Source organism: Phyllostomus discolor, chromosome 1, assembly GCF_004126475.2.
Source record: "Phyllostomus discolor isolate MPI-MPIP mPhyDis1 chromosome 1, mPhyDis1.pri.v3, whole genome shotgun sequence".
Classification (NCBI taxonomy): Eukaryota; Metazoa; Chordata; class Mammalia; order Chiroptera; family Phyllostomidae; genus Phyllostomus; species Phyllostomus discolor.
Genome location: NC_040903.2, coordinates 157684662 through 157711772, shown reverse-complemented (window position 1 = coordinate 157711772; position 27111 = coordinate 157684662). Strand labels below are relative to the sequence as shown.

The following is a 27111-nucleotide window of genomic DNA, read 5'->3' as shown; positions in this document are numbered from 1 at the left end:
ATATGCAATGGATATTACTCAGCCATAAAAAAGAATGAAATCTTACCATTTTAGACAACATGGATGGACAGAGAGGGTATTATACTATGTAAAATAAGTCTGACAGAGAAAGACAAATACCATATGATTTCATTTATATGTGAATCTAAAGAACAAAAGAAATAAACAAAAACAAACAGACTCATAGAACAAACTAAGGGTTGCCAGAGGGAAGGTGAAGGGATTAAGAAGTACGAATTGGCAGTTATAAAACAGTCATGGGGATGTAAAGTACAGCATAGGGACTATAGTCAATAATATTATAGTAACCGTGCATAGTTCCAGGTGGGTATTAGACTTATTGAGGGGATCACTTTGTAAATTATATAAATGTCTAACCATTATGCCGTATACCTGAAACTAATATAAAATAATATTGAATGTCAACTATAATTGAAAGATAAAGGCCAGCCATGTTTCCCTGGGTGCCAGTGTCGGAACATTTCGTCCTTCCTGGCAGTGGCTGCCTTGCTTTCTGGTAGAGGCGTGGAGTGGGTGGCCGCGGCCTCTGGAGTGGGATGAACTGCGCGCGCTCTCGGGGGAGGCAGCGGAACTGAGCGGGAGCCATGGCCAGTACAGTGGTAGCAGTTGGACTGACCATTGCTGCTGCAGGATTTGCAGGCCGTTATGCTTTGCAAGCCTTGAAGCATATGGAGCCTCAAGTCAAACAAGTTTTTCAAAGTCTACCAAAATCTGCCTTCAGTGGTGGCTATTAGAGAGGTGGGTTTGAACCCAAAATCACAAAACGGGAAGCAGCATTAACACTAGGTGTAAGCCCTACTGCCAATAAAGGAAAGATAAGAGATGCCCATCGACGAATTATGCTTTTAAATCACCCAGACAAGGGAGGATCTCCTTATATAGCAGCCAAAATCAGTGAAGCTAAAGATTTACTAGAAGGTCAAGCTAAAAAGTGAAGTAAATGTATGATGAATTTTAAAGTTCTTGTCAGTTATGTGTACAAGTACCAGCTTTTTATAAAATGTCCCAAAGCCACAAATTTTAGAAGTGATTTAGCACAAATTAAGTCGAACCCTTGTATCAGTTTGTTTAAATTTGAGGAATCTGTCAGATTATAGAAGTTACAGATTACTGCTCAGTAATTATGGGTAAATACATACCATTTGAATAGAAATATTTTTCATTAATCATTTAGCAAGTAATTTAATATTTACTCAAGGCAAAGTGAACATGAAGGTCCCTGCTCTCAAGGAAGTCCAATCTAATGGGAGACTGATAATCTAGTAATTAAAATTCAATGTGATAAATACTATGATGGAAATTAGCAGAGGTTACAGGAGACTCATCTCATTGGGGAGAAAGGTTGTCGAGGTACAGAGAGCTGGCTCAGTGGCTTGGAGCTGTGAATTAAAAAATTTAGCCACAATTTGACCTAAAAAAAATTCATGTAGGTATGTGTATGTCACTGACAGGATTCAGATTTCATACATTAAAAACTTGATTAAAAAAGAAAAAAAGAAAGATAAAAAAGAAGTAAAAATAAACTTGCCCTAACCAGTGTGGTTCAGTTGGTTGGGCATCATTCTGCAAAGTGAAAGGTCACCAGTTTGATTCCCGGTCAGGGCACCTGCCTGGGTTGCGGGTTCCGTTCCTGGTCAAGGTGCATGTGAGAGGTAACTGATTGATGTTTCTCTCTCACGTCAATGTTTTCTCTCCATATCTTTCTTCCTCTCTTCCCCTCTCTCTAAAAATAAATAAAATCTTTAAAAATAAAAAATAAACTTGGTTGTCTGCTTTAATCATCTAATATGTTTTCCAGGTGAAATCTCTTCTCCAGTACTTTAGCCCTGTCCTTCAAGACCACTTAAGGCTGGCTTTTGAGAACTTGCCCTCAGTGTCCAACTCCAGCATGGACAGTGACCAAGTCTGCAACAGGTGCCCCCAGGAACTCCAGAGACACAAAGAAGAGATAACTGATTTCTTTGAAATTTTGTTCCGGTGCTCCAAGGAGCCAAACTCCTGGTGCTGGCTTCTGGCTGAAGCAGTGAAACAACAGGCCCCAATTCTTAGTGTCCTAGCCTCATGTCTCCAGGTGAGGATCATGAGAAGCCTCAGTTAAAGATCCAGAGAACAACAGAAAAAGTGGGGAGGGTTAGGGAGGCTGATAATCAGGGAGCATGTGGAGGAATGATGATATTGAGGCTCTAGAATGTGTTTCCAAGGTCACTGTAATACTTTATGCTTCTCCAACTTAGGGCCCAGGCCATCTAGTGCACTTTCTTGTGATCAGAGCCTTGGTTCCTGGTTGGCAGTCATAGAGAAGGATGCCTTGGTGGACTGACCACCACAGCCTTTGAGCCAGGAAGAAGGATAATCTACACCAGGGGTGTCAAACTCATTTTCACTGGGGGCCACATCAGCCGTGCAGTTGCCTTTAAAGGGCCAAATGTAATTTTAGGACTGCATAAATGTAACTACTTAACTAGGGGCAAGGAGCTGGGCACTGCCGCCAGGTAGAAACAAGGTGCTGGCTGGGCTGGATAAAAGAAGGTTCGGCCGCGGGCCTTGTGTTTGCCGTCTATAGTCTAGATAGTCCCTTGGTCAGCAGTTCTGTGGTGGGCAGTTGTGTTTTCTTATATTTAGCACTTCCCTGACTTTCACACGTATCCTGTCAGTCCTTTTAACCTGCCACACTATACCCCGAGTCTACAGAATGGTTTATAAAAGTCCCTTGGTTGTTCATTCAGGTTTGTTTCATGTTTGGAGGCTTTTCAAGCCTTATTAACAAATTTACTGAGGTAACTTGTTCTGAACAGGAAATAGCCATCCATAGTTGTCGTATTGCCGTAGACTTCCTCTATCAAGTAATTCAAACCCAGATGTTATTTTATTTTGAAAAGTTCTTATCCCATGGTAGGGTGCCAGTGGTATTCCTTGTCTCTGTGTTTGGATCATCACTTCTGTGGAGGACAGTGTTGCAGCTGAAGCAATGGGACACATTCAAGGCTCCGTGGAGGGTCATACCTGGGATCTCGAGGACCTCTCAGTCATCTGGAGGACATTATTAAGAAGGCAGAAGAGCAAAACTCTCATCAGAGGTTTCCAGCTTTTCTTTAAGGTAGTGATAGTCACTTCATTTCTTTCGTGAGTTTAAAAGGTTTACTTTAGCCCTGGCTGGGTAGTTCAGCTGACTAGAGTGTTGTCTTGATATGCTAAGGTTGTGGGTTTGATCCCCAGTCAGGGCACATATGAGAATTAACCAATGAATGAGTGCATAAATAAGTGGAACAACAAAAATCAATGCTTTCTCTCTTTCTCTCTCCCTCCTTTCTCTTGCTTTCTAAAATCCATCAATAATTTTTTTTAAAAGGGTTACTTTAGAATATCCCATTCTGACTTTTTCACTTATTCCTATTCCTGGGTTTATTTTTTAGCTAACAACAAATAATGATAATAACTACCATTTGTTTAACAATGTGCTTTGTATACATTTTAGCTAATTCTCTCAATAGTCCTATACAAAGATAATATGTATGAGGATATTATGAAGAGGTCTTATTCTCATCTTACAGAGTAATAAACCAAGGCTTACAGAAGCCTTGAAGGCTTAAGTAACATGCCCAGGGTCTCAAAGTATTTTAGTAAGCGGTGCACTTACAGCTCAGATCCACACTTTCTGATTCCCAAACTCCTGTCCTCTGACTGAAAATCTCACATTGACATGATGGAACTGTGTGGATTGATGCCACAAGGAGCAGTAGGTTGGCAGGTCAGTAAAGCCCATTATCCAGGAGTGTACATAGAGGTTTTCTAGCACCATCTAGCGGAACATGTTTGCTCATGTGTAGTGGACCAAGTTAGAACCAACAGAAAATGGACTGTTGAGTAGATATACCTGGACAGAGTATCTTTTTCCAAAAGGAAAAAGAAGTATAAACTTAACTTCCTTTCTTTTTAACACACATGCTTCTAATTTTAACCTTCTCTTATATTGGCATTTTTCATGAGAGAATAATATTAAGTTCAGAATTTTTACATTTCATTCCAACTCTTCTTCAAAGGATTCCCCATTACTATTGATGATGGAAATGTATGAACTCTGTATGTTCTTCAAGAATTATAAGGAAGCCAAAGCTAAACTACTGGAGTTCCAGAAGACCCTTGAAACTGTAAGTTAGAATTATGTGCTCTTTCTCGCTGATTTGAACTTCCTTAGAGTGGCCTGTTGTCTGCTAGGAGTCAGGAAGTGGCAGCAGATGAATAGCTGCTGTGTGGCATGATTCAAACTAAGTTATGTGTACTGTTCCAGGGATGAGGAGGCAGGGCAGGAGTTGCAGTGGCCCTGCTTATAGCACCTCGGTTGCCAGAGATGACAGAGGTTCCATCTAATGTGCTACAACTCTGGTCAGCATCCTGATGCTGCAGCCAAGCTCAGTGGGAAAGGAGTTAATGGTATTTACTATGGATGCTGGAGAGGAGTATGGTGATGCATGAGCCACATTCTACCAATTCAGGATAGCTCCAGCAGCATTGAGTGTGAATGGTGTTTGTTTGTTTGTTTGTTTGTTTGTTTTTAAATCGACACTTCTAGTGGTCCCTGTCCAAATGATGCTGAGCCTTGTGGCTTTACTTATCAGAAGTTTGTTTCAGGCCTGTTTATCACATGGTGCTTCAATAATGAACCCTCGGGGGTTAATTCCTCTGGGGGGGATTTATGAGAAAGGAAAAGAACTATGCCTTAGTTCTACCTGGGGTTTTGTTACTTTTACCTTGTCTATCGCAAAAGAGCTCTATGATAAATGAGACAAAATGACTTACTGATTCTACCCAACAAATATATCACAGTGGAACCTCAATATGGCTTTGCCTTCAATCACATTGGTCTTAACTGTAATGAAGATTAGATTATTATTTATTATTTGAAAATACAGAATCAGTTATTCAAATATTTCTGAGGTTTCTAAATCACAGAAAATAAGGGCATTGATTTCCTTGGTCTATCACTCTCTATCGATGGGGCCCTAACAGGTATCATTTTTATTTTTTAGTATTACTTTTTATTGTGGTCAAATACACATAACATTTACCATCTTAGCCATTTTAAGTGTGCAGTTCAATGGTATTAAATACATTCACAATATTGTGCAACCATCACCACCATCCATCTTCGTAATAACTCTTTTCATCTTGTAAAACTGAAACTATACTAATTAAACAATAACTCATTCCCTCCTATCTCTAACTCCTGGCAACCATTATTCTGCTTTCTGTCTTTATGATTTTGGCTACTCTAAATACCTCATATAAGTAGAATCATACAGTAGTTGTCTTTTTGTGACTGACTTATTTCACTAAGTGTAATGTCTTCAGAGTTCATCTATGTTGTAGCATATGCCAGGATTTCCTTCCTTTTTAATGCTGAATAATGTTGCATTGCATGTATATACTGCATTTTGCTGGTCCATTCATCCATCGATGGACATTTGGGTTGCTTCCACATTGCCACTGTTGTGAATAACGCTGTAATGACATGGTGTACAATTAGTTTTTCAAGATCCTGCTTTCAGTTCTTCTGGGTATCTACTCAGAAGTGGAATTGATGGATGATATGATAATTATATTTTTAATATTTTGAGAAACCACCATACTATTTTCCACAGTGACTATATATATTCCCACCAATAGTGCAGAAGGGTTCCGACTTCTCTACATTCTTACCAATACTTGGTTTCTGGTTTGTTTGTTGGTAGTAATCATACTAATGGGTGTGAGATTGTATCTCATTGTAGTTTTGATTTGCATTTCCTTAATGATTAGTGATGTTGAGAATCTTTTCATATGCTTATTGACCATTTGTATATCTTCTTTGGAGAAATGTCTATTCAAGTCCTTTACCAATTTTTGAATTGGGTTGTTTGTTTTTTCTGTTGTTGAGTTTTAGGAATTCTCTCATAGTCTAGCTATTAATCCCATACCAGATATATGATTTGCAAATATTCTTTCCCATTGTGTGAGTTGCCTTTTTATTCTTTTGATAGTCTCTTATACACAAAATTATTAAATTTTCATGAAGTCCAATTTGTATATTTTTCTTTTGTTATCTGCACCTTTGGTGTCATTTTTAAGAAATCATTGCCAAATCCACTGTTGTAAAGCTTTTATCCTATGTTTTCTTCTAATTGTATTGTTTTATTTTTTAAATAATTTTTAAAAGGTTTTATTATTTATTTTTAGAGAGGAGGAAGGAAGGGAGGGAAGAAGAAAGGGAGGGAAACATCAGTGTGTGGTTGCCTCTCATATGGCCCCCACTGGGGACCTGACCTACAACCCAGGCATGTGCCCTGACTGGGAATCGAACTGGCAACCCTTTGGTTAGCAGCCTGTGCTCAATCCATTGAGCTACACCAGCCAGGGCTAATTGTATTGTTTTAGATATCAGATTTAGATATTTTGTCCATTTGGAGTTTATTTTTATATATTTTGTTAGGTAAGGGTCCAACTTTATTTTTTGCATGTGGATATTGTTTATCCAGCACCATTTGTTGAAAAGAATGTACTTTCCTCATTGAACTATTTTGGCACCCATGTCAAAAATCATTTGATCGTATGTGCAAGGATTTATTTCTGGGCTTTCTATGGTATTCCATTGGTCTACATGTCTATTTTTATTTCAGTACCACACAATTTTGATTACTGTAGCTTTGTAGTAAGTTTTAGTAAATAAGTGTGAGTTTTGTTCTTTTCCAAGATTGTTTTGGCTCTTTGGGGTCCCTTGAAATTCTATATGATAGAATGGGTTTTTCTATTTCTGTGAAAACATTGGGATTTTAATAGGGATTGTTTTGAATCTCTATTGTTTTGGATAATATTGGCATTTAGACATTATCCAGTCTAGGAACATGGGATTTAATTTTTTTTATGTCTTTAATCTGTAAACATTAAAATGACAACAAACCCACAACTATCAACACTAAATCTAAAAAATAAAAACAAAAACAAACTGAGAAAACAACCAAAACAGGAACACAGTCATAGGTATGGGAATCATTTGGAGGGTTATCAGCTGGGAGAGGGAAGGGGGAAAAAGGGGAAAATGGTGCAAGGATCAAGAAGCATAGTTGGTAGAAATAAAATAGATGGGGAGATGTTAAGAATGATATAGGAGAGGGAGACGCCAAAGAACTTACACAAATGACCCATGGACATGAATTAAGAGTGGGGATTGCTGGAGGGAAGGGGGGCCCTGGGTGGAGGGGGCAAAGGGAAACAAAAGTGGGATAACTTAACAACATAATCAGTAAAATATACTTTAAAAAGATTTTATGTATTTATTTTTAGAGAGAGCGGAAGGGGGAGGGAGAGGGGGAGTGAAAAAGAAACATCAATGTGTGAGAGAAATATCAATCAATTGCCTCTCGCACGCCCCCCATGGGGGACCTGGCCTGCAACCTGGGCACATAATCTGACCTGCAGAACTGGTGACCTTGTGCTTTGTGGGATATCTCCTAAACCCCTGAGCCACACCAGTCAGGGCCTCCCTCACTTTTGAAGAACAGTTTTGCTGGATATAGGGTTCTTGATTGACAGGTTTTTTTCCCTTTGAACAGCTAAATGTGTTCGCCCATTGTCTTCTGGCCTCCAGATTGTCTGGGGAAATCTGATAATCTTATTGAGGATCCGTTATATGTGATTAGTCATTTCTGATTTCTTTCAAGATTCTGTCTTTGTCTTTTGAAAATTTGAGTATAATGTATCTCTGTGGGTGTCTTTGAATTCATCTTAAACAGGATTTATTGAACTTCTCAAATGTTTATATTCATGTCTTTCATCAAATTTGGGAAGTTTTCAGCCATTATTTCTTCAAATATTTTCTCTACCCTTTTCTCTCTTCTTCTGTGACTCCCATAATATATATTTGGTCCTCTTGATGATATCCCATGTGCCCTTAGTTTCTCTTTACTTTTTCTCTTCCTTTGACTCAATAATTTCCATCATCCTATCTTAAGTTAGCCATTTTTAATTCTGCCTGTGCCAAAATCTGCCTTTGAATTCCTCTAGTAAATTTTTCATTTTAGTTATTGTACTTTTAGCCCCAGAATTTCTTTTTTGTTTCTTTGTAGGTTTTCTCTTTATTGATATTTCCATTTTGTTCACAAGTAATTTTCTTCGCTTTTTCCAAATCTTCCTTAGTTCTTTGAGCATCTTTAAAATATTTGTTTTGAAGTTTTATATACTATATGTGCCATAATGTCCTTTTTGGAGACAATTTCTGTTGATTGATTTATTTTTTTTCCTTTTGAATGGGCTATACTTTCCTATTCCTTTTCTCTCTCTTTTAAAAATATACTTTCTTTTGTTTTAAGATTTTATTTATTTATTTTTAGAGAGAGGGGAAGAGAGGGAGAGAAACATCAATGTGTGGTTGCCTCTCAAGCTTCCCCTACTGGGGACCTGACCCACAACCCAGGCATGTGCCCTGACTAGGAATTGAACTGGCAACCTTTTGGTTCACAGGCTGGCACTCAATCCACTGAGCCACACCAACCAGGGCTGTCTTAGTTTTTAATGTTGGGTTCTGAAAGGAGAAAAAACAAAAAGTGAAGGGGGAAGAAAAAGGGTACCAGCCCTTTAAATCCCTTGGAAGTCATTTAAGCTGGAGGGGGTGGGGCTTGCAGCAGTTGGCGAGGTGAAACAAAAATGGCTGCTCACCTCTTTGCACCTTCGTGATTAGAAGCAGCAATCAGTGATCAGAGTACAGATCTGTATTTGGAAGACTGTGTCTTCCCCTACACCCCATTCACACACTCCTACAAGCTGTGTGCAACTGCTTCAAGAACAGATGTACAGCTGCCAACCAAGTGACTGGGGTTGAGGAATGGGTAGGTGCTACTATGCTAAGGACTGAAATTGACCATAATTATTGCAGTTTATCTCCCAAGTCTTCTACTGTAAGTTGCAAGTCATAACAGACTCCAGAGTTTGAAAATAGTTGCATTGGACAGATTCTGCCAGTGTAATCGTTATATAGATGTGGAGAGGGATTCCCTGTGCTTTCTATTCTGCCATCTTCCCCCTCCCCATTTTTAAGGAATTACTTGTTAGAGGAGTTTTAGTTCACAACAAAAATTTATAGGCAATCACAAAATTTCTTTTGTACCTCCATTATCATACTGATAATAACTAACAAGAATGGTCCATTTGTTACCAAGATGAACCTTCATTTGACACATCATAATCACCCAGAGTCCATAGCAATTCACTCTTGGTGTTGTGCATTCTTTGGGTATACATTTGGACAAGTGTATAATGACATGTCTCCATCATTATACTATCATACAGAGTATTTTTAATACCCTAGAAATCCTGTGTGTTCCACCTATTCATCTCTCCTTGTCCCCAACCCCTGGCAACCACTGATATTTTTACTGTCTCCATAGTTTTGCCTTTTCTAGAATGTGCTATAATTGGAATCATATAAAATGTAGACTTTTCAAATTGGCTTCTTTCTCTTAGTCATATACACTTAAGTTTTCTCCATGTCTTTCTTTTTAATGATAAATAATGTTACACTTTCTGGATGTACCACAGCCTATCTATTCACCTACTGAAAGACATCCAGGTTGCTTCCAAGTTTTCACAAACATGCAGGATTTTGTGTAGACATAATTTTTCAACTCCTTTGGGTAAATACAAAGGAGCATGATTGCTGGATCATATGGTATAAAGTAGGTTTTGTTTCATAAGAAGCCACCAAACTGTCTTCCAAAGAGGCTGTACAATTTTGCATTTCCACCTGCAATTAATGAGACTTCCTGCATCTCCTTGTTCTTGCCAGCCTTGGATATCGTTGGTGTTCCAGATTTGGCCATTCTAATAGGTATGCTGTGATATATCATTGTTGTTTTGTTTTGTTTTTGTTTTTTATCCTCACCTGAGGATATTTCTTCATTGCTTTTAGACAGAGAGGAAGGGAGAGAGAGAAACACTGATTGCCTCCCATATGCACCCAGACTGGGGATCATAGGTACCCAGACCTTTGATCAAACCTGCAACCTAGGCATGTGCCCTGACTAGGAATCAAATCTGTAGCCTTTCAGTTGGGGGACAGTGCTCCAACCAACTGAGCCACACCAGCTAGGGGTCTTGCTGTTTTAATATGCATTACCCTGAGAATGCATGATGTTGAGCATCTTTTCATATGCTTATTTGCCTTCTGGATATTTTCTTTGGTGAGGTACCTATTAAGGTCTTTGACCCATGTTTTAATAGGGTTTTTTGTTTTCATATTGTTTAAAGAGTTCTTTACATATTTTGGATAAAAGTCCTTTTTCAGATGTGTCTTTTGCAATATTTTCTGCCAGTCTGTGGATTGTCTTCCAATTCTCTTGACGTCTTTTTTAGAGCAGAAGTTTTTAACTTTAATTAAGTTGAGCTTAACAGTTAGAGTTTCATGTTGGGTCTTCCCAGGTTTCTTAGTCTTCTTGCCTGACTGCTCCTGCTCCATCCTCCTGCAGAGAGACAATGCAGCTTCTCCATTCTAGTCTCGGTCCTTTATTTCCATATATTTTTTCCTTTAACCAGCTCCATCATCTGCCTGCTGCAGTCCCTCTTTTTAAAGCAACAAAGATAGGTAAACCAGTAAATAAAGACTAAGCAATCATGGTCTGATTCAAACTAATGAGGCCTGCTACTTGGGGTTATTTTCCAATTACCATTTTTAGCGTTTCATGGAAACGACATAAACCCAGGCTTTTTAATTGAGATCCTTCTCCAGCAATATTATAAACTACAAGCTAACTAGTAGAATCAGCTCGGCAGTGTTAAGCAAGTCTAAGAGGTCTTCCTTCATATGTGAATTTCAAATCCCCTGGGCTCAAGAGCAGGCCTGTACCCTCTGAAATAGCTCTTCAGTGAAATATGCCTGGTTATTTCACAGCAACTCACAGGGCTGTAGGGTAGTCAGTAACTGGGGGTATTTGCATCAGTTCACCCCAAAGTAGTCTTAGGTGTCTTTCCCATCTTTGACTTTCATACACAGGCCTCTACACGGAGATGGCTCACAAAGACACAAACTACACATCTGCCAAGGAGGGCTTATTTTTGCCACTCTCCTGAGCCACACACTACAGATTCCTGCTGTCAAAAGGACTTGAAGAAGCATCCCCTTTTGTGATAAGAAGTGGCTTTTGATAGCACATTGGTTTTCTTACATATTCCCACATTCAGAGGTTTTGATTTGCTGTTCCTGTGAAAGCACTTTCCCTGACCCTCTTCTTTTTTTTATAGCTTGAAACAGCAGCCATAAAGGTCCACACTGCCATCCCCGTTCCATGGCTGAAGGAGCAGGTGTGTTTTCTTCTGAAGCTTATGCTGCAGCAGTGTAGGACCCAGTATGAGCTGGGGAAGCTTTTACAGCTGTTGGTTGCAATAGAGCATCTCTTCTCTGATGGTAAGACAAACCTTACATTCAGGTTGCTGTTAAGAAGTTAGCTTTCTTAATCTTGACATATTTTAGAAGGGCATTCAGGAAATTAAAATACTTATGACATAGAACATTACATTTATGGTCTGTAACAGGGTTTGAAGATGAGGTTGTGAAAGTTCCGCCATGGGTAAAGCATTCAAAGCATAGCACAACAGCATATCACATAGACAGTAGAACTATCTACTCATTCTAAGCAGCTGTCAAATAGCCGTGTTTACCCTCTGGCTAGCTTCTGCACTAGCCTGTCACTGTCATTCTTTTCTCTGTCAAGTAACCTAAACATGTCATCACTGCTCAGGGTCACAGACTTGTTTCAGGAACGTCTAATTCATTCTGAGGGTTTTAGAGACAAATTGTGCTTATTTTTTGCAGGTGTTTCTAGACAGTGGCAGTCTCTAAGCTTGTTGTTTATTGAATGAAACCAATATTGCCTTACCCTCTTTTCTACCTGTTTGATAATTTCAAGTGTTTGTTGAATGATAATATTATTCTGTAACACTAGATTCTGACATTTTCACTACTAGGGTTATTTTACTACATTTAAACTCACACATGTTCAGCTGGAGAGCTCACGTTTGCACAGAACACAGAGGATGCTGGGCGGCTGGGCGCAGTGCCATTGTTGTAGGCTGTGAGGCCGATGACTGGAAGAAAAGAGGGCTGTTTCCTACATGTACATGCAGGGTGCAGAAGATAACTATGTAGACCAAAGTAGATCCTCTTAATATATCAGTGTTTTCATTGATCTTTAGCAAGTTTTTCTTTCAGAAATGAATTTCCTGTTTTCTTGTCAGTTACTCTATCTTTGAAAAATCACAAGGATTGTCTAGATTGTTAACATTTACTATAATGCTTTTATTCATGTAATCAAATTAAATTATATTATAGAATATTTGTGTGTGTGTACCACATATGTGCTTGGAGAAAAGAAATATTTTTTAAACCTATTTTTTTATATGATGCCAGCAAAGGAACTTAGCATGCTCACACTGGTGGTTATTGTGCAGGATGTCGCACTGTCGCTAGAACTACCGAAATCAGACTGCAGCCCAGCAGGTGACATTGGGAGCAGGCTGTTATGGAATGTTTTTAGACTCTTCCTTTATGGTAGGGCACACATAAGTCTTCTCACAGACTTTTTGGGAGTGGGAGCAAACCTAGCCACATAAGCTGTTGGCAGAGAATTCCCCATGTTACTGATGGTAAGAATTCCTCAGGAACATCAGTAGGAGCTCAACTGGGTCTCACCAGGTTAAGTAGATAGGTAACCAGAGAAGCAAGTGATGCTCCATTCCAAGTACAATGTGCCACATTACATACAGCTTTGGCTGTTGGCCAGCTTCAGTTTTAACTGCCCTATAAATTCTGTGTCTTAATCCACATGACACCCCATTGAATGAATGAGTGAACAGTCATAAAAACAAATTTGTTCAAGGTAGGAGAAAAATCCAGAAAGAAATGTGACTAACTTGAATGAATGGCCAAATCTTTTCAAGATTGACTGAGTGGCAGCTACACAGTAGACTACCAACCTCTGACCTGTGTTTAAAACCAGATACGTGAATTGAGTCCATGTGCCAACCTCTAAGAGTTCTTCTATAAAGGAGCTGCCTATGGCTTCCTGTGCTCTTCAACCAGAGTAAAAAAAAGACATTTTTGTTTTTCCTTTAACCACATTATTATGTTAAATTTACATATTTCCCTCCTGATAGTTACTCTTAAAATGCCATAGTGGCATTTTATTGATGAAGTGTTTATATCCTCTTCTCTTTGGCACAGGTCCAGATATAAAGAAGCTGTGTGTCCTAAGCCAAATTTTGAAGGATACATCCATAACTATTAATCATGCAATTATTACCAGCTATAGCCTTGAGAATTTTCAGCATGAATGTAGATTTATTTTGGAAAAACTGGAGACAAATGGACAGTTTGCTTCGGCTAGAAGGGTAGCAGAGTTAGCTGAGTTACCTGTGGACAACTTGGTTATTGAAGAGGTAACATTAAGTCTTTTAAGTTACTTAAAATCTTAGCTTTTTGAACCAGCATTAAACAAAGACTCAAATGAGCTATGTGATTTATAGGAGATGAGTTTTCTTTTTCTTTCTTTCTTTCTTTTTTTTTTTTACTTTTGACACACATTAGTTTCAGAAATGGATGAGCATGGGATTTCCATTATTGAAGAATGTATGTTTGAAATGTAAGGTTAGCTTACAGGATAATCTACAACTATATTCCTTTGAACAGAGTTAAATATAGGTGGCTGTCCTTGAACCCTATACAATTAGATACATTTAGAATTGTTTTTCATGCCTTAACTTTCCAGATAAAATACCCAGGATCATCTGTAGCCATGTCCCATGTCTTCTGACTTGGTTTTAAAAAGTGTGGTATAATTAGAGAGCAGTAGCTTTTATGATACTTCCTTACCTAGGAAAGGCTAAGATTCACATCATTAAATTTTACAGATAACACAAGAAATGCAGACCTTAAAACACATTGACCAGTGGTCCCTGAAACAAGCAAGAATTGACTTCTGGAAAAAATGCCATGAGAATTTTAAGAAAAATTCCATTTCAAGCAAAGCAGCCTCTTCCTTTTTCTCAGCCCAGGCCCTTGTGGCATGTGAGTACCCAAATGAGGAGGGACAGAGCAATACTGAAGAACGCCATCTGCTGCTCACCCTGGCAGGACACTGGCTTGCTCAGGAGGACCTGGTGCCTGTGGAGAAGCTGGAGGAGCTGGAGAAGCAGATCTGGCTCTGCCGTATCACCCAGCACACCCTCAGAGGAAACCAGGAGGAAATAGAGCCCAGATTTTCTCAACAGATCTCAACTAGTGGTGAACTTCCCTTTGATGGCTTAGCCAGTGAGTTTTCATTCTCTAAGCTGGCTGCTCTGAACACATCAAAATACTTAGAGCTTAATGGTCTTCCATCTAAAGAGACTTGTGAGAACAGACTAGATTGGAAAGAGCAGGAGTCACTAAACTTTTTGATTGGGCGCCTATTGGATGATGGCTGTGTGCATGAAGCAAGTAGAGTATGCCGGTATTTTCATTTCTATAACCAAGATGTTGCCTTGGTATTGCACTGCAGAGCGCTGGCTTCAGGGGAAGCTAGTGTGGATGACCTACATACAGAGATCCATGCTCTCCTACAAAGTGCTGAACTGCTGGAGGAAGAAAAAGAACCTAACATTCCTCTAAGGAAAGCCCCAAGCAGTAAGTAAAGGAGATCAAACTGCCCTAAGTCCTAAACAGTGTGTTGGCACTCTTTCCAGGAAGAAAATGATCACTTTGATATAATATTTACACTAAGTTAAGAGGATAGCAACTCTTTTCCAGGCAATCCATAAACTAGGCAATTGACTAGTTGATGAAATAGAACTACCTTGTCTTTTAACTAGCTGTGTATCAAAATTAGAGGGAATCCTTCTGACATGTAACTAGTTCATTAAAATGTATTCTATACAAATAGTCCTCATGGTTCCAGTTGTACATTGTATGTAGAAATATGGTTAGCTTTTATGTTAATCTTGTATCCTTGCTAAACTCACTTATTAACTGGGGATTTACTTGTAGATTCCTTGGGATTTTCTACAGAGAAAATCATGTCATGAATACACAGTGTTATTTTTTCCTTTCCAATCTATGTGCCTTTTGGTTTTTTCTTCCTTTATTGCCCTGGCTAGAACTTTCAGTATGATGTTGCATAGAAGTGGTCAGAGTGGACATCCTTGCTTTGTTACTGATATTAGGGGAAAATCATTCAGTCTTTCATTTTTCGGTATGATATTAGCTGTAGGTGTTTTGAAGATACGCTTTGTTATGTTGAAGATGGTCCCTTCTATTCCTAGTTTGCAGAGGGTTTGGAATCAATCACTGTTGATTTTTGTCTTGTTTTTTTTTTCTGGATTCATTGATGTGATCATGTGTTTTTTCTTTAGACTATAAATTTAATTGATTTTTTAATATTCAACCAGCTTTGTATTCCCAGGAAGAACCCCACTTGATCTTGGGACATTATTCTTTTTATATATTACTGGAATCAGTTTGCTGTTAGAGAATTTTTGCATTTGTGTTCATGAGGAATATTAGTCTGTACCTTTTATTTTATACTGAGTATCATTGTTAATCAGGGTAATGCTGGTTTCATGAGTTGGAAGCAATCATCTGTTTTCTGGAAAATATTGTGTGGAAATGACATTATTTCTTCTTTAAATGTTCATTAGAATTTACCAGTAACAATCTGAATGGAAAAATTTCTGTTTTGGAAGATTTTAAATTATGAATTTAATTTCTCTCATAGTTTGTATGACTAATCACGTTTATCTTTTTTGTCTTGGGTGAATTTTTGTAGTTTGTGGTTTTTAAGGAAACCTTCTTTTCCTGCCTTTTAGGTTATTGAACATTTTTAGTCTTCCATTTTAGTTTATTGTGACTTTGACTGTATATCTTCTCATAGTTTTTTAAATTGTTTGCTTTAAAGATTACACATTCTACATTATTAATATTTCAGTCTACTTAAAGTCAGTATTTTATTTCCTACTGGAATGCAAAAACTTTACCACATGTAGATCATTAACTTCTCTCCCTTTATATCCTAGTTGTCTTATTACATCCACTTGCATTGTAAACCCCACCAAATAATGTTATAAATTTTGTTTTCAACCAAAAAATATGTTTTTAAAAATACAAGGGGAAAATAATTTATTATATTTGCTCAGATATTTACAACTTTTATTGCTTTCCCCTCATTTCTGATATTTCTTTTTCCTTCTATCTAAAGGGCTTCTCTCTCTCTCTTTTTTAATCTACACCTGAGGTTATGTTTGTTGATTTTAGAGAAAGGGGAAGGAAAAGAGAAAGAGAGAGATGGAGAGAGAGAGAGAGAAACATCCATTGGTTACCTCTCATATGCATCCCAACCAGGGATTGAACCCATAAGCTTTTGGTGTACAGGATAAAGCTCCAACCAGCTGAGCCATCTGGCCAGGTCTGAAGGCTTCTCTTAGTAATTCTTTTAGAGTTGTCTGTGAGCAACAGATTCTCTTCATTTTTCTTTATTACTTTTTCTTCATCTAAGTATATCTTGCCCTGTCCAATGTGGCTTAGTTGGTTGGAACAACATCCTCTAAACTGAATGGTCACAGGTTCGATTCCTGGTCAGGGCACATGCCTAGGTTGTGGGTTCGGTCCCTGGTTGGGGTGCATACGAGAGGCAACGGATTGATGTTTTTCTCTCATATCAATTTTTCTCTCCTCTTTAAAAATCAGTAAGCATGTCCTCAGCTGAGGATAAAACCAAACAACAACAACAAAAAAAACGTTTATTTCGCCTTTATATCTGAGAGATAGTTTTTGCTGGGTATAAAAAATTCATTATTTTTGCCCTGGCTGGTGTGGCTCAGTGGATTGAGTGTGGACCTGTGAACCAAAGGATTGTTTGTTCAATTCCCAGTCAGGGTACATGCCTGGATTGCAGGCCAGGTCCCCAGTAGGGGGCATGTAAGAGGCAACCACACATTGATGTTTCTTTCCCTCTCTTTCTCCTTTCCCCTCTAAAAATAATAAATGAAATCTTTAAAATACATATATTTAAATAATAAATATAAGTAAATAAATACTAGATATTATATATAAGCATAATAAATAATAAATAGTATATATATACATTCACCTTTTTTTAAGCACTTAAAAATGTAGTACCACTTTCTTTTGACCTCCATGGTATCTGATGAATAATCTGCAATCATTTAAATTATATTTTTCCCATATAGATTATGCTTTTTTTTATTTTTAATTGTTGTTCAAGTAGATAATGCATTTTTCTCTGGTTGTTTGCAAGATTATTTTTTGTCTTTAGTCTTTAGCAATTAGTTGATAATGTGACTGGGTATGTATTTCTTAGTATTTATCCTATTTGGGGTTCACTGAGCTTCTTGAACTGTAGGTTCATGTATTCCACCAAATTTTGGTTGTTTTCAGACATTTTTTCAAATACATTTTCAGCACCATACACTTAACTCCTGTCCTTTTAAGACATGAATCTTGGAACTTCTGTTAGTGTCTCAAATCCCTGAGACTTTGTTTATTTTTTTTCTGGTCCTTTTTTCTCTCTGTTGTTTAGATTGGATAATATCTGTTCATCTATCTTCAATTTCACTGACTTTTTTTCCTGGCATTATCATTCTGCTATTGAGTTTTTTTTATTTTTGTGATTTTTAAATATCACTTATTGTTCAGTTCTAAAATTTTCATTTTATTCTTCTTTACACCTTCTATTTCTTTGCTGAAGCTTTCTGTCTTTCTGATGGTCTTAAGAGCATTCATAATTGCTTGTTGGAACATTTGTGTAATAGCTGCTTTCAAGTCTTTATCAGACAATTTCAACATTTGTGTCATTTTAGTACTGAGTATCATCTGTTGATCGTCTTTTTTTCATGAGTTGAGATTTTTCTCTATTTTTGTATGTTGAGTAGGTTTATGTTGCATCTAGACATTTTGAAGAGTATGTTATGAGACACTGAGTCTAATTTAAATCCTATGAAGAATGTTGATATTTTATAGCAGGCAATTGACCTGGTTAGGTTTAGGCTGCAAGTTCTGACCCACTTTCTGTGGGCTAACTCAGTTCAGTTTTCAAATCCTTTGTATTACTATTCAGGTCCATCTTTGTGTGTGTCATCCTGAGGTCATTCTGCAACCTGAGTAGTGGTTTATCTGTTAATTCAGTTCTCAGAATCTTTGATATGCTGGTTAGGATCAGGTTCATGCATCAAAGTCCAAGAGTGAGCCCTAGTGTTTGTAAACACCTTTGTGTTGCTTTCCTGAATCTCTCTCCCAAGTACTTTTGGCTTCTTGTGGCTTTCCTTTTCAGTCCTCTGGGCCAGAAGCTGGAGGTTTAGTCGTCCCATTCTGTCATGCACTTCCCTGATTGCCTGCATTCAGGACCAACTTACTGGAGGCTAACGCAAAAAGGAATAGTAGGTTCACTCCACCCCCTTGGGACCAGATCTCTTCTGATCTGAAAAGAAGATTCCCCTCTGTGTTTTGGCTCTTGCCAGCTGCTGCTTCAGCCTCTACCACTAAGGGCAAGGGGTTGCTTAGGAGCTGAGATGAGAGAGAATGAGCAGTAGGAGTTCCCATTTCCACTCCTTGAGCCCATACTAGAGGACTTTTCCTGGGGAGCACGCTCGCTCTGTGATCCTTCGTGCTTGGCTCTGGGTTTTAGGTGGCACTGCACTCAGGCTGGAGGTTACTAGGGGTGAAGGCCAATGGCAGTTCTGGTCATCTTTGACCCACCTGCCACTGTTTTCATTTCAGAGTCCACACGTAGCACTGTCTGCAGTGGCCAGGCTTTATGTGGGGTTCCGTGAGGGAGACAGGGTGGAGTGACTGTACTCCACCTTGCCTGGAACTCCTACCGAAGGGTTTTAAGCAGGGGGATAACATGGTCTGGGTTGCTTTTTACTTTCATCTTTAATGTGTATTTTTTAGTGGATAATATCTTAAATGTAAAAGTACTGTATTACACACTTAGTGTAACAAATAGCACAATACAGAAGTCTAGAATGTAAAAAGTGAAGTCATTTACCCATTCAACACTACCCTCACTAATTCCTTTAAATGACACAATGCTTTATTGATACAGATTTAGATTTTTCGATTTTGTTTTTGTTATTAGAAAGTGTTATGTAACTATTTTTTCTAATAAAAACACTTAATCAAATTAAGAAAGTTTTCTTCTATTTCAGAGTAAGAATTTTTTTTAGATCAGGAGTATATTTTAATTTTACTATTCCCTTCATCCAGATGATTTTTTGTGTGATTTGAATTTTAGAAAGATCCTGCTGAATATGTGGAAGATTGACCTATGGGAGAGGGGAGGCCAACAGCAGGAAATAGTAACAACCTCTTAGATGCAGGTCGATGAAGGCTGGAAGTAAGGTAGTGACTGGAGAGATGTTTTGGAGATACAGACAGCGGGACCTGGTGACTTATTTGATGTAAGGGGAAACTGAGAGAAGGAGGAGGTGTGGAGGAGAGCCTAGCTGTCAGCTTTGATGATGCTCGCTAGAGTATTGGTCAGGTGGCTTTGAGTCTTTTGTAGCCCATGAGACCTTTGAAATATTTCAGCCTGGAATTTCCTGGAAAAAGGCAATGGAAGAAGTTTAAGTGGGGTATGGGCCCTGTCAGAAGTGGTACCAGACCCAGGGGGACTCATGAGGGTGCAGTGCAGGAAGCTGTGGGCAGAGAGGTGGAGCCAGAGTGAACTGGGAAGAGGCTTAAATGTCACCACCCCCCTTCAATCTGTATTTGCTTCCAGCTTCAAGTTTGGATAGTCAGTCATTTGTGATGCTGCCCTCCAGTGATGAAGTGGTAACTAATCTCGAAATTCTGACAAGCAGATGCCTCCATGGAAAAAACTACTGCCGGCGGGTCCTCTGCCTGTATGAACTTTCCAAGGTAGGTGTCAAAGGGTAACACCTTCATTTTAAGCTCCCCCTGAAAGGGAGGGAAGCTGGCGGTGGATTTTGGACATTGCCAAGTCCGCCCATTAGATGATAATCATGCCCTGGGCATAGAGCTGTTGTCAGGATGTTGGCCCCAGTAAATCCATCCCTCGGGGATGGTGGGGAGGATGCCAGGCCAAGCCAACCAGAAGTTAGGGCAAGACATTTCACTTCTCTAGGCCCCTAGTTCTGGACCTATAAATGATTTGACCACGAGGGTCCCTTCTAACCCTAATATCTTAGGTTTTGCTTCAGAATTATTTGAACCTTTCCATATGAGGGAAGAGCCCAAAATAAGTTTTAAAATAAAATAAAATAGAATGTCATGACCCTAAAGACAGGAGCTAGAGCAGCCAGGAACTGTTTGTGGCTTTGTGCTGACTGAAGGAGAAAAACAGCAGCCTGTACGTGAAGTGGAAGAGCACAAGAGAAATAAAGTAGAGCACTAAAGCCCTTTGCCTTGGATAAGGTTCAGAGACTTCTTTGGAAAGTGAGGGTTTTGCTGCTACCGTGGGAACATGGAAGGGGCTCTTGCCTTTTATTCAACTTTCTCATGTTTTATAACATACATTTGAATAGCTCAATGTTCAACACGAGATAAGTCACCTGATGCTCCTGAAGACAAGTCTTTCCTTCCCTAAGTGAAGTGACAGAAAAAGAGAATACAGTGCTTGCCTCTTCTAAGATTCCTGCTCAGGGTGAGCCATGGAGTCAGTCCACATCAGAATTAAGAAAGGGCTAGCTTTTCCCTGCCTCCTAACAATAGCTTTGACTGACTTTGCCTTCCTCTCAGGAGTTGGGCTGTTCCTACACAGATGTCGCCACCCAAGATGGGGAGGCCATGCTCCGCACAATCTTGGCCTCTCAACGGCCTGATCGATGCAAGAGAGCCCAAGCCTTCATCAGCACCCAGGGCCTTGAGCCAGATCGGGTGGCTGAGCTCGTGGCTGAAGAGGTGACCCGGGAGCTGCTGTCCCAGTCAGAGGGAACAGGTACCCCGCCCTCCAGGCCTTCCCAGCCTTTCAGACAACTTTCACAAGTACCCCGTGTCAAGGATTTGGGTGTTGTGTTCACATACATCCTGCGTGCTGCCCTCTTAAGTCGCCAGGCTGCACTCTCTAGAGAGCACATTGCCTTTACTTTGTTGTTGTTGGCTGTTATTCTTTTATTGTTTTATGATGATTCTTAGAGTAGCTGTGACTTTCTCTGAGCTGATGAACTTCTGTTCTGTAAGATGACCACTAGGCCCAGAGGAGGGCTGCACTGGGAACTCCTTCAGCATTATTTACTGGTGCCCAGGCCTGGGCAGCATGAAGCTATTTCCTAGTCTCTCTCTCAACTGTCTCAGGGTAACACCTGCGCCTTTCTCCACATCTTTCTGTACAGGACATAAGCAGATGGTCACTCCAGCAGAGGAAAGCCAGGCATTTCTTCAGCTGACCGCTTTGTGTCAGGACCACACCTTGGTAGGCATGAAGTTGTTGGAAAAGATTTCCTCCGTTCCCCATGGGGAACTGTCTTGCAGTAAGTTTTTGGCCATTTTCTTACATGTTTGGGGCCCAAGCAGATCTCCAAGAAATCTTCCAGAGTTAGTCTTTCCAAAATTGAATTTGGTCCTTCTTCCTGCTGTGGATCCCTACGCCCCCAGCACAGTTTATAAAGCTGTAAATTTATTGAAGAAAGTTTAGGAAATACATATGGGAAAGCAACCCAAAATTTAAAATCACACACAAAAAGTAACCTTTTAACATTTGGTGTATTTATTTTATTTTACTCTTAAATTGCCTTGCAAAGTGGATATTATTGTCCCCATTTTAGAAGAACACTGACACTTTGAAAAGTTGATTGATTTAACTAATAAATGACAAAACTGGTATTTGAACTTGGTCTGTATGATTTAAAAACCCATTCACTTTCTCCAGTGTCTAGTTCATTACAGGCATTAAGTAGTATGTGCCCCTCTGATCTTTTTCTATGCAAGTCTGTAGGGTTTTATTTTTCAAATTGGCATTATACTGTACATAGTTTATAATTACTTAATGAATGTTATCATTATCATCTTTCCATGACATTGAATATTCTCCTATATCACCTTTAATAGTTACACAGTATTTCTCTTATCTGCAATTGAAAATTGTATATGCTATTGTGGGGCCTTTAGATTGTTTCCAATTTTCTGTTTTGGAACCTCCTTATAAGCAAATCCACAGGGTCCAGCAAATAATTTTATATTAAAAAATAACACCCCTTTTTATTACAAAATCATAAGCATGTAATTCTGTAACATATCACATTTAAGCACACCATATGACATTTCAGGTGAAATGTTCAAATTAAAACTACAACTTATTACACCCATATTATTACCCTACCAACCACACTCAAGCAGGCGTTACCTCTGCTGGACCTTGTACGTGCACATCCACGATTATTTCCCTAAGATAAACTGATTTAAGAGCATGCTCATTTTTAAAGCTTTATATATATAGTCAAATTTTACTCCAAAAACAAATCACTTCTTATTCCATTTAAGCAGAGTATGAGAGTAGCATTTCTTGGAACTCATTCCACTTTGCAAATTTGATAGACTCAAAAAAGGCATTTTATGGATGTTTAGTGAACAAATAAATGGATATTTTAAAAGGTTGAAGAGTTTTATTTTAAAAGTACCTTTCTGTCTCCTCAGTCCGGTTCGACAGTATTTACAGGGTACCAACCATGTGCCAGGTACTCTAAAAATCAGGGTTATGGTGAACAAGTATATCAGCAGTCTCTGGAGCCTCCAGACTACGGGTGTGACACACAGGAAGAGCCAGATTGCTCGTCAAGAAAAGTTTCTGGAGGAAATGTCCAAACCAAGGCCAGATGGACTAGTAGTCAAGGTTGCTCAGCAGCCAGTAGGTTTGGGGAGGGCTCCACAGGTACCAAGGCCCAGGAGGCATAGCATGGGAACCTTTTTTCTATCTTCAACATTGTAAATATTTTTCCCAGTTTGCCTTTTAATCGTGCTTACAGTGATTATATGTAAGAGTTTTACATTTGTATGTATTCAGGTTTTTCATTAATCTAGAAAGCCATTAGAAGTGCAGAACATCACATGGCACTTGATTAGGCCCTAAGACTTTTCACTGAGATACAGAGAATGCCCTTGGATTCTGGTTGGCATGGACTCCATCGATTTGTCTCCAGAGTGTTTCTCCATCATTAGAAATCAAAGATTCCTTGTTGTCATGTGTAAGGCCTCAAGCGGTCACTATGCAGTCACTACACAATTGTCTTTGAGCAGAGACTTGTTCTGTCACCGAGGGAATGTAGATACTGTTGGAGGACTGTCCCAGAGCTGGAGCTGGTGAGGTCAGGGACCTCAGAGGAGTGGTGAGACTGCCTTCTCCAGACAGCCCGTCTGTAGTAGTCCCCTTCACCCTCCTGCCTGGCACAAAACTAGACAGTGTGTGGCCAGGTTCACAGCCCCATCTTACCAGTATCCCACCTAACCAGCCACAGAGCTGCTGATTCTGGCCCATCACTGCTTCACGCTGACATGCCACATGGAGGGCATCATCCGAGTGCTGCAGGCTGCCCGGCTGCTCACAGATGACCATTTGGCCCCCAATGAGGAGTATGGGCTGGTGGTAAGTAAACCCCTCATGCCTACCTTCTACCCTGAGGAAACCTTTGAGAGAGCAGATAGGCTGGGACCAGCTCAGAGTTGATGTGGTGTTAGGGAATTTGCCATCTGGGTGTCACTGCCTATTCGGTAGCTGGCTGGGTAGTTCTGGACTGAGTTCTATCAGAATCAGATTGCTCCAAAGGAGAAATCGAAAGGATCCTTACACTATACTCCAGGGCTGTCATCCTCCTTGTCAGAGCAGTTTGCTTTTCTGGGGGGCTAAGACAGCTGTATCTTCCCAAAACACAAGGTTCAGACCTACCTCTTATCTCTAATTTGAAATGAGCTGGCAACTCAAGCCTCCTGTATACTGTAGGCTTGAAAGCGACCCAAGTGGCTGAGCAAGCTGTTGGGCACTGCAGTAAGCAGTAGTGGGAAGGGGAAGAATGCCTGGCCAGGAGGGTGGCACTTCAACACTGGATAGTCACTTCTAGAGACAACAGAAGTGGGAACAGCAAGTAGTATCTCAATGACTAGCATTTTTGAATGCTGCAGAAGTGGCCTCTTCTTGGGCACACAGGACAGGGAGCTTAGCGTGGCAGCCTAGACATTACCCCTTCTGCCCCAGGAGCTTGGTATCTGCAAGCAACCTTGAGGGTAGTGGTCTGGCTCAGAACTCTAAGGGAAGCTGATGGAAGCGCGAAGCTGCCTTCTCCTTTTCCAGGTACGTCTCCTCACTGGCATTGGAAGATACAATGAGATGACATACATATTTGAATTGCTGCATAAAAAACACTACTTCGAAGTGCTGATGCGGAAGAAGCTGGATCCGGTAGGTGTACAGTATTTGAGCTCCAGGATGACATGTACTACTGACTTTCAGGAGTCTCAGACTTTCTCAAGAATAATTCCAGTCAGAGTAAGACCCCTGGTATATGGAGGGAGGGAATTAAAGGCCTCCCTAGGACATATACTGTAACCAGTAGCTTAAGGTTACATTCAGACCACATAGCGATTATCCTAACAAGATGCTAAATAGTGAAGAAAATAAGTTTGTACGTGTCCACTTCAGCTGTCACCTGCCTCTACTATCCCAATGACTGCTCTGACAGGGGCAAGAAACTCTCCTAAGAGCCACACAGAAATGAGCTGACCAGCTCAGAGGCCATGTCTAAGGGCTAATTTTCAGTGGACCATGAAAAAGAGTGTTGCTGAGCTGTTAGGAAGTGAATGCCAAGGCCTGGGCCTGGAAATCTGTGGAGCTGTTTATGACAACCAGGAAGGAGGCTGGGAAGCAAAGCCCTGACTTGCCGGGCCCTTGGGCTTGGGCTTATGTCCTCAGCATGCTTCTGTGACAGCAAGCATGTCACTCATTTTCAAGTCATTCATTTAACTGATGCTTCATTGTTTCGGCCCATTTCACCTCTGAAGATTTAAAAACCATAGTATACTTTTGGCTTCTGGGAACTTGGGCATAGCCAAGCAGAAAAACTCCTTGATGCTGGGCTCCTTTTGGGACAGACCACTCCAGTCATCAGGAGAGGGGCAAGTCCTGGATGCCTTAAGATCCCCGAGGGGGTATTTAAATGGTTTTTGAGGCATTTTTGTTTCTGCATTTAAATATCCTTTTAATAACTTTATTACAAAAGTAATGCATGCTCAATATTAAGACACTTAGAAAACAGAACACAGAAAAAAGCCCTGTGTCTATCTACCATCTGGAGACAGCCGCTGCTAACACTTTGGTGTAGGCCCTTGCTGTGCACACATACCCACAAACATATATACATACAAATTTAATTTTTAGCAAAACATTTATCATACTGTCTGAATATGAAATAGTCTGCCCCTCTCACTTAATAACCATGTCATGAATATTCCCTAAATCAGTATCAGTTTTTAATGGCTACATGGTATTTTCTTAGCCTTTATTTTGGACATCTGGATTATTTCTAATTGTTTGCCATTAAATGTTCCTGTTATATCCATCTTAGCACTTCTCTCTGCTTATTTCTTTAAGGACAGATTTCTAGAAGTGGAATTGTTAGAATACGTGTGCATTTTTAAGGCTTCTTCCTTCTGACAGGTTTTACCATTCAAACTGCCACCAGCAAAGTGGATGCACTTGTTTCCTTATAGTCAGGATAGTGTAAAGTTATATATTCATTTTTGTCTTTTTCCTTTTTTGGGGAGTGTTTAAGGACTTTCAGAACCAAGGGACTCAGCCAGTCCTGCCTGCCTTGCCATCCCTGTTTGAGACCTTGGTATTCCCTTTTTTTCTGGGCAGAGTGGTACCCTGAAGACAGCCCTACTGGACTACATCAAACGCTGCCGCCCTGGGGACAGTGAGAAGCACAACATGATTGCCCTGTGCTTCAGCATGTGCAGGGAGATCGGGGAGAACCATGAGGCAGCTGCCTGCATCCAACTGAAACTGATTGAGTCTCAGCCCTGGGGTGAGCAGAGGTCACAGCACACACCCACAGGGAAGGTTCTTGGGACTTAAGGCAAGAGCCCACGAGATTGACTAATACCCACCTCAGCATCTAGCAGCCACTCACTGGGGCCCCAACTGGGCAGACAGGAGGTGGAAGGGGACTTGGAAGGCATCTGTTGGTCTTGTAGCTCATGTATCCAGGTGTCATCTGTCAGGAACCAATGTGTATGTTGATACCATGTAAGTCTGCCTTGATATTCCAGAAAGAAATGAACTAGATGGGGCACTGATAGATGGGGCACTGAATCCTACTCCAGATTGTGTGTATTCCTGGCCCAGTACCCTTTACCTGAGTGACACATCTCCACCTCCTGTGAACACGAGCTGGGATACTTCCTGTCCAGCTGTGATCACTAAGTGGAGTGAACAGCCAGCCTTGGGAGTCAGACACACCCACACGTTTCCTTTACTCCTCTGCAGAGGACAATCTCAAGGATGGACACCAACTGAAGCAGCTGCTGCTGAAGCCCTGACTCTGATGCTGGATGCAGCAGAGAGCTATGCCAAGGTAACCAAGGGGAGTCTTACACCAGACTGGTTTTGGGGCTTGCTTTCTTCAGGAATTTTGTCCCTGGGCTCTTTTCAAGTGAAGGGGAAGAAAGCCATGGGCCAACTGGGGGCAGAGGGGAGAGTTCAGTTTCTGGAGGGTTCAGAGGGAGATGATGGCAACAGAGTCTTTACCTGTGCCTCCCTCCACCCTGTCCCTCAGGACTCCTGTGTGAGACAGGCCCTGCACTGTCACCGGCTCACCAAGTTGCTAACACTGCAGATTCATTTTCTGAACACTGGCCAGAACACCATGCTTATCAACCTGGGCCGCCATAGGCTGATGGACTGCATCATGTCCCTACCTCGGTTCTACCAGGTGAGAAGGAAGAAGAACCTAGCCAGCACTGCCAGCATACTCTCTCCCGCTGTCTAATGGGACTCAGAGATTGAGTGACTTGCTTAAGGTCTCAGAGCTAGTGACAGAACAGGACTGTTCAGTTCTCCTGACTGAGCTGCA

At 40.3% G+C, this 27111-nt stretch overlaps 1 protein-coding gene and 1 pseudogene across 1 annotated transcript in view; both read left to right on the top strand.

Moving 5' to 3' along the window:
- Positions 1 to 27111, top strand: part of SPG11 (SPG11 vesicle trafficking associated, spatacsin) — a 104611-nt gene that overhangs the window by 75707 nt on the left and 1793 nt on the right. The window contains 15 exon segments of the mRNA XM_028505521.2: positions 1820 to 2092; positions 2918 to 3118; positions 4062 to 4169; positions 11287 to 11449; positions 13265 to 13479; positions 13951 to 14704; positions 19812 to 19951; positions 20792 to 20990; positions 21385 to 21522; positions 23497 to 23630; positions 24333 to 24440; positions 25896 to 26064; positions 26526 to 26570; positions 26573 to 26613; positions 26815 to 26970. Coding sequence (XP_028361322.1) covers positions 1820 to 2092; positions 2918 to 3118; positions 4062 to 4169; positions 11287 to 11449; positions 13265 to 13479; positions 13951 to 14704; positions 19812 to 19951; positions 20792 to 20990; positions 21385 to 21522; positions 23497 to 23630; positions 24333 to 24440; positions 25896 to 26064; positions 26526 to 26570; positions 26573 to 26613; positions 26815 to 26970 — 2844 coding nt within the window.
- Positions 452 to 1509, top strand: LOC114491475 (annotated as a pseudogene).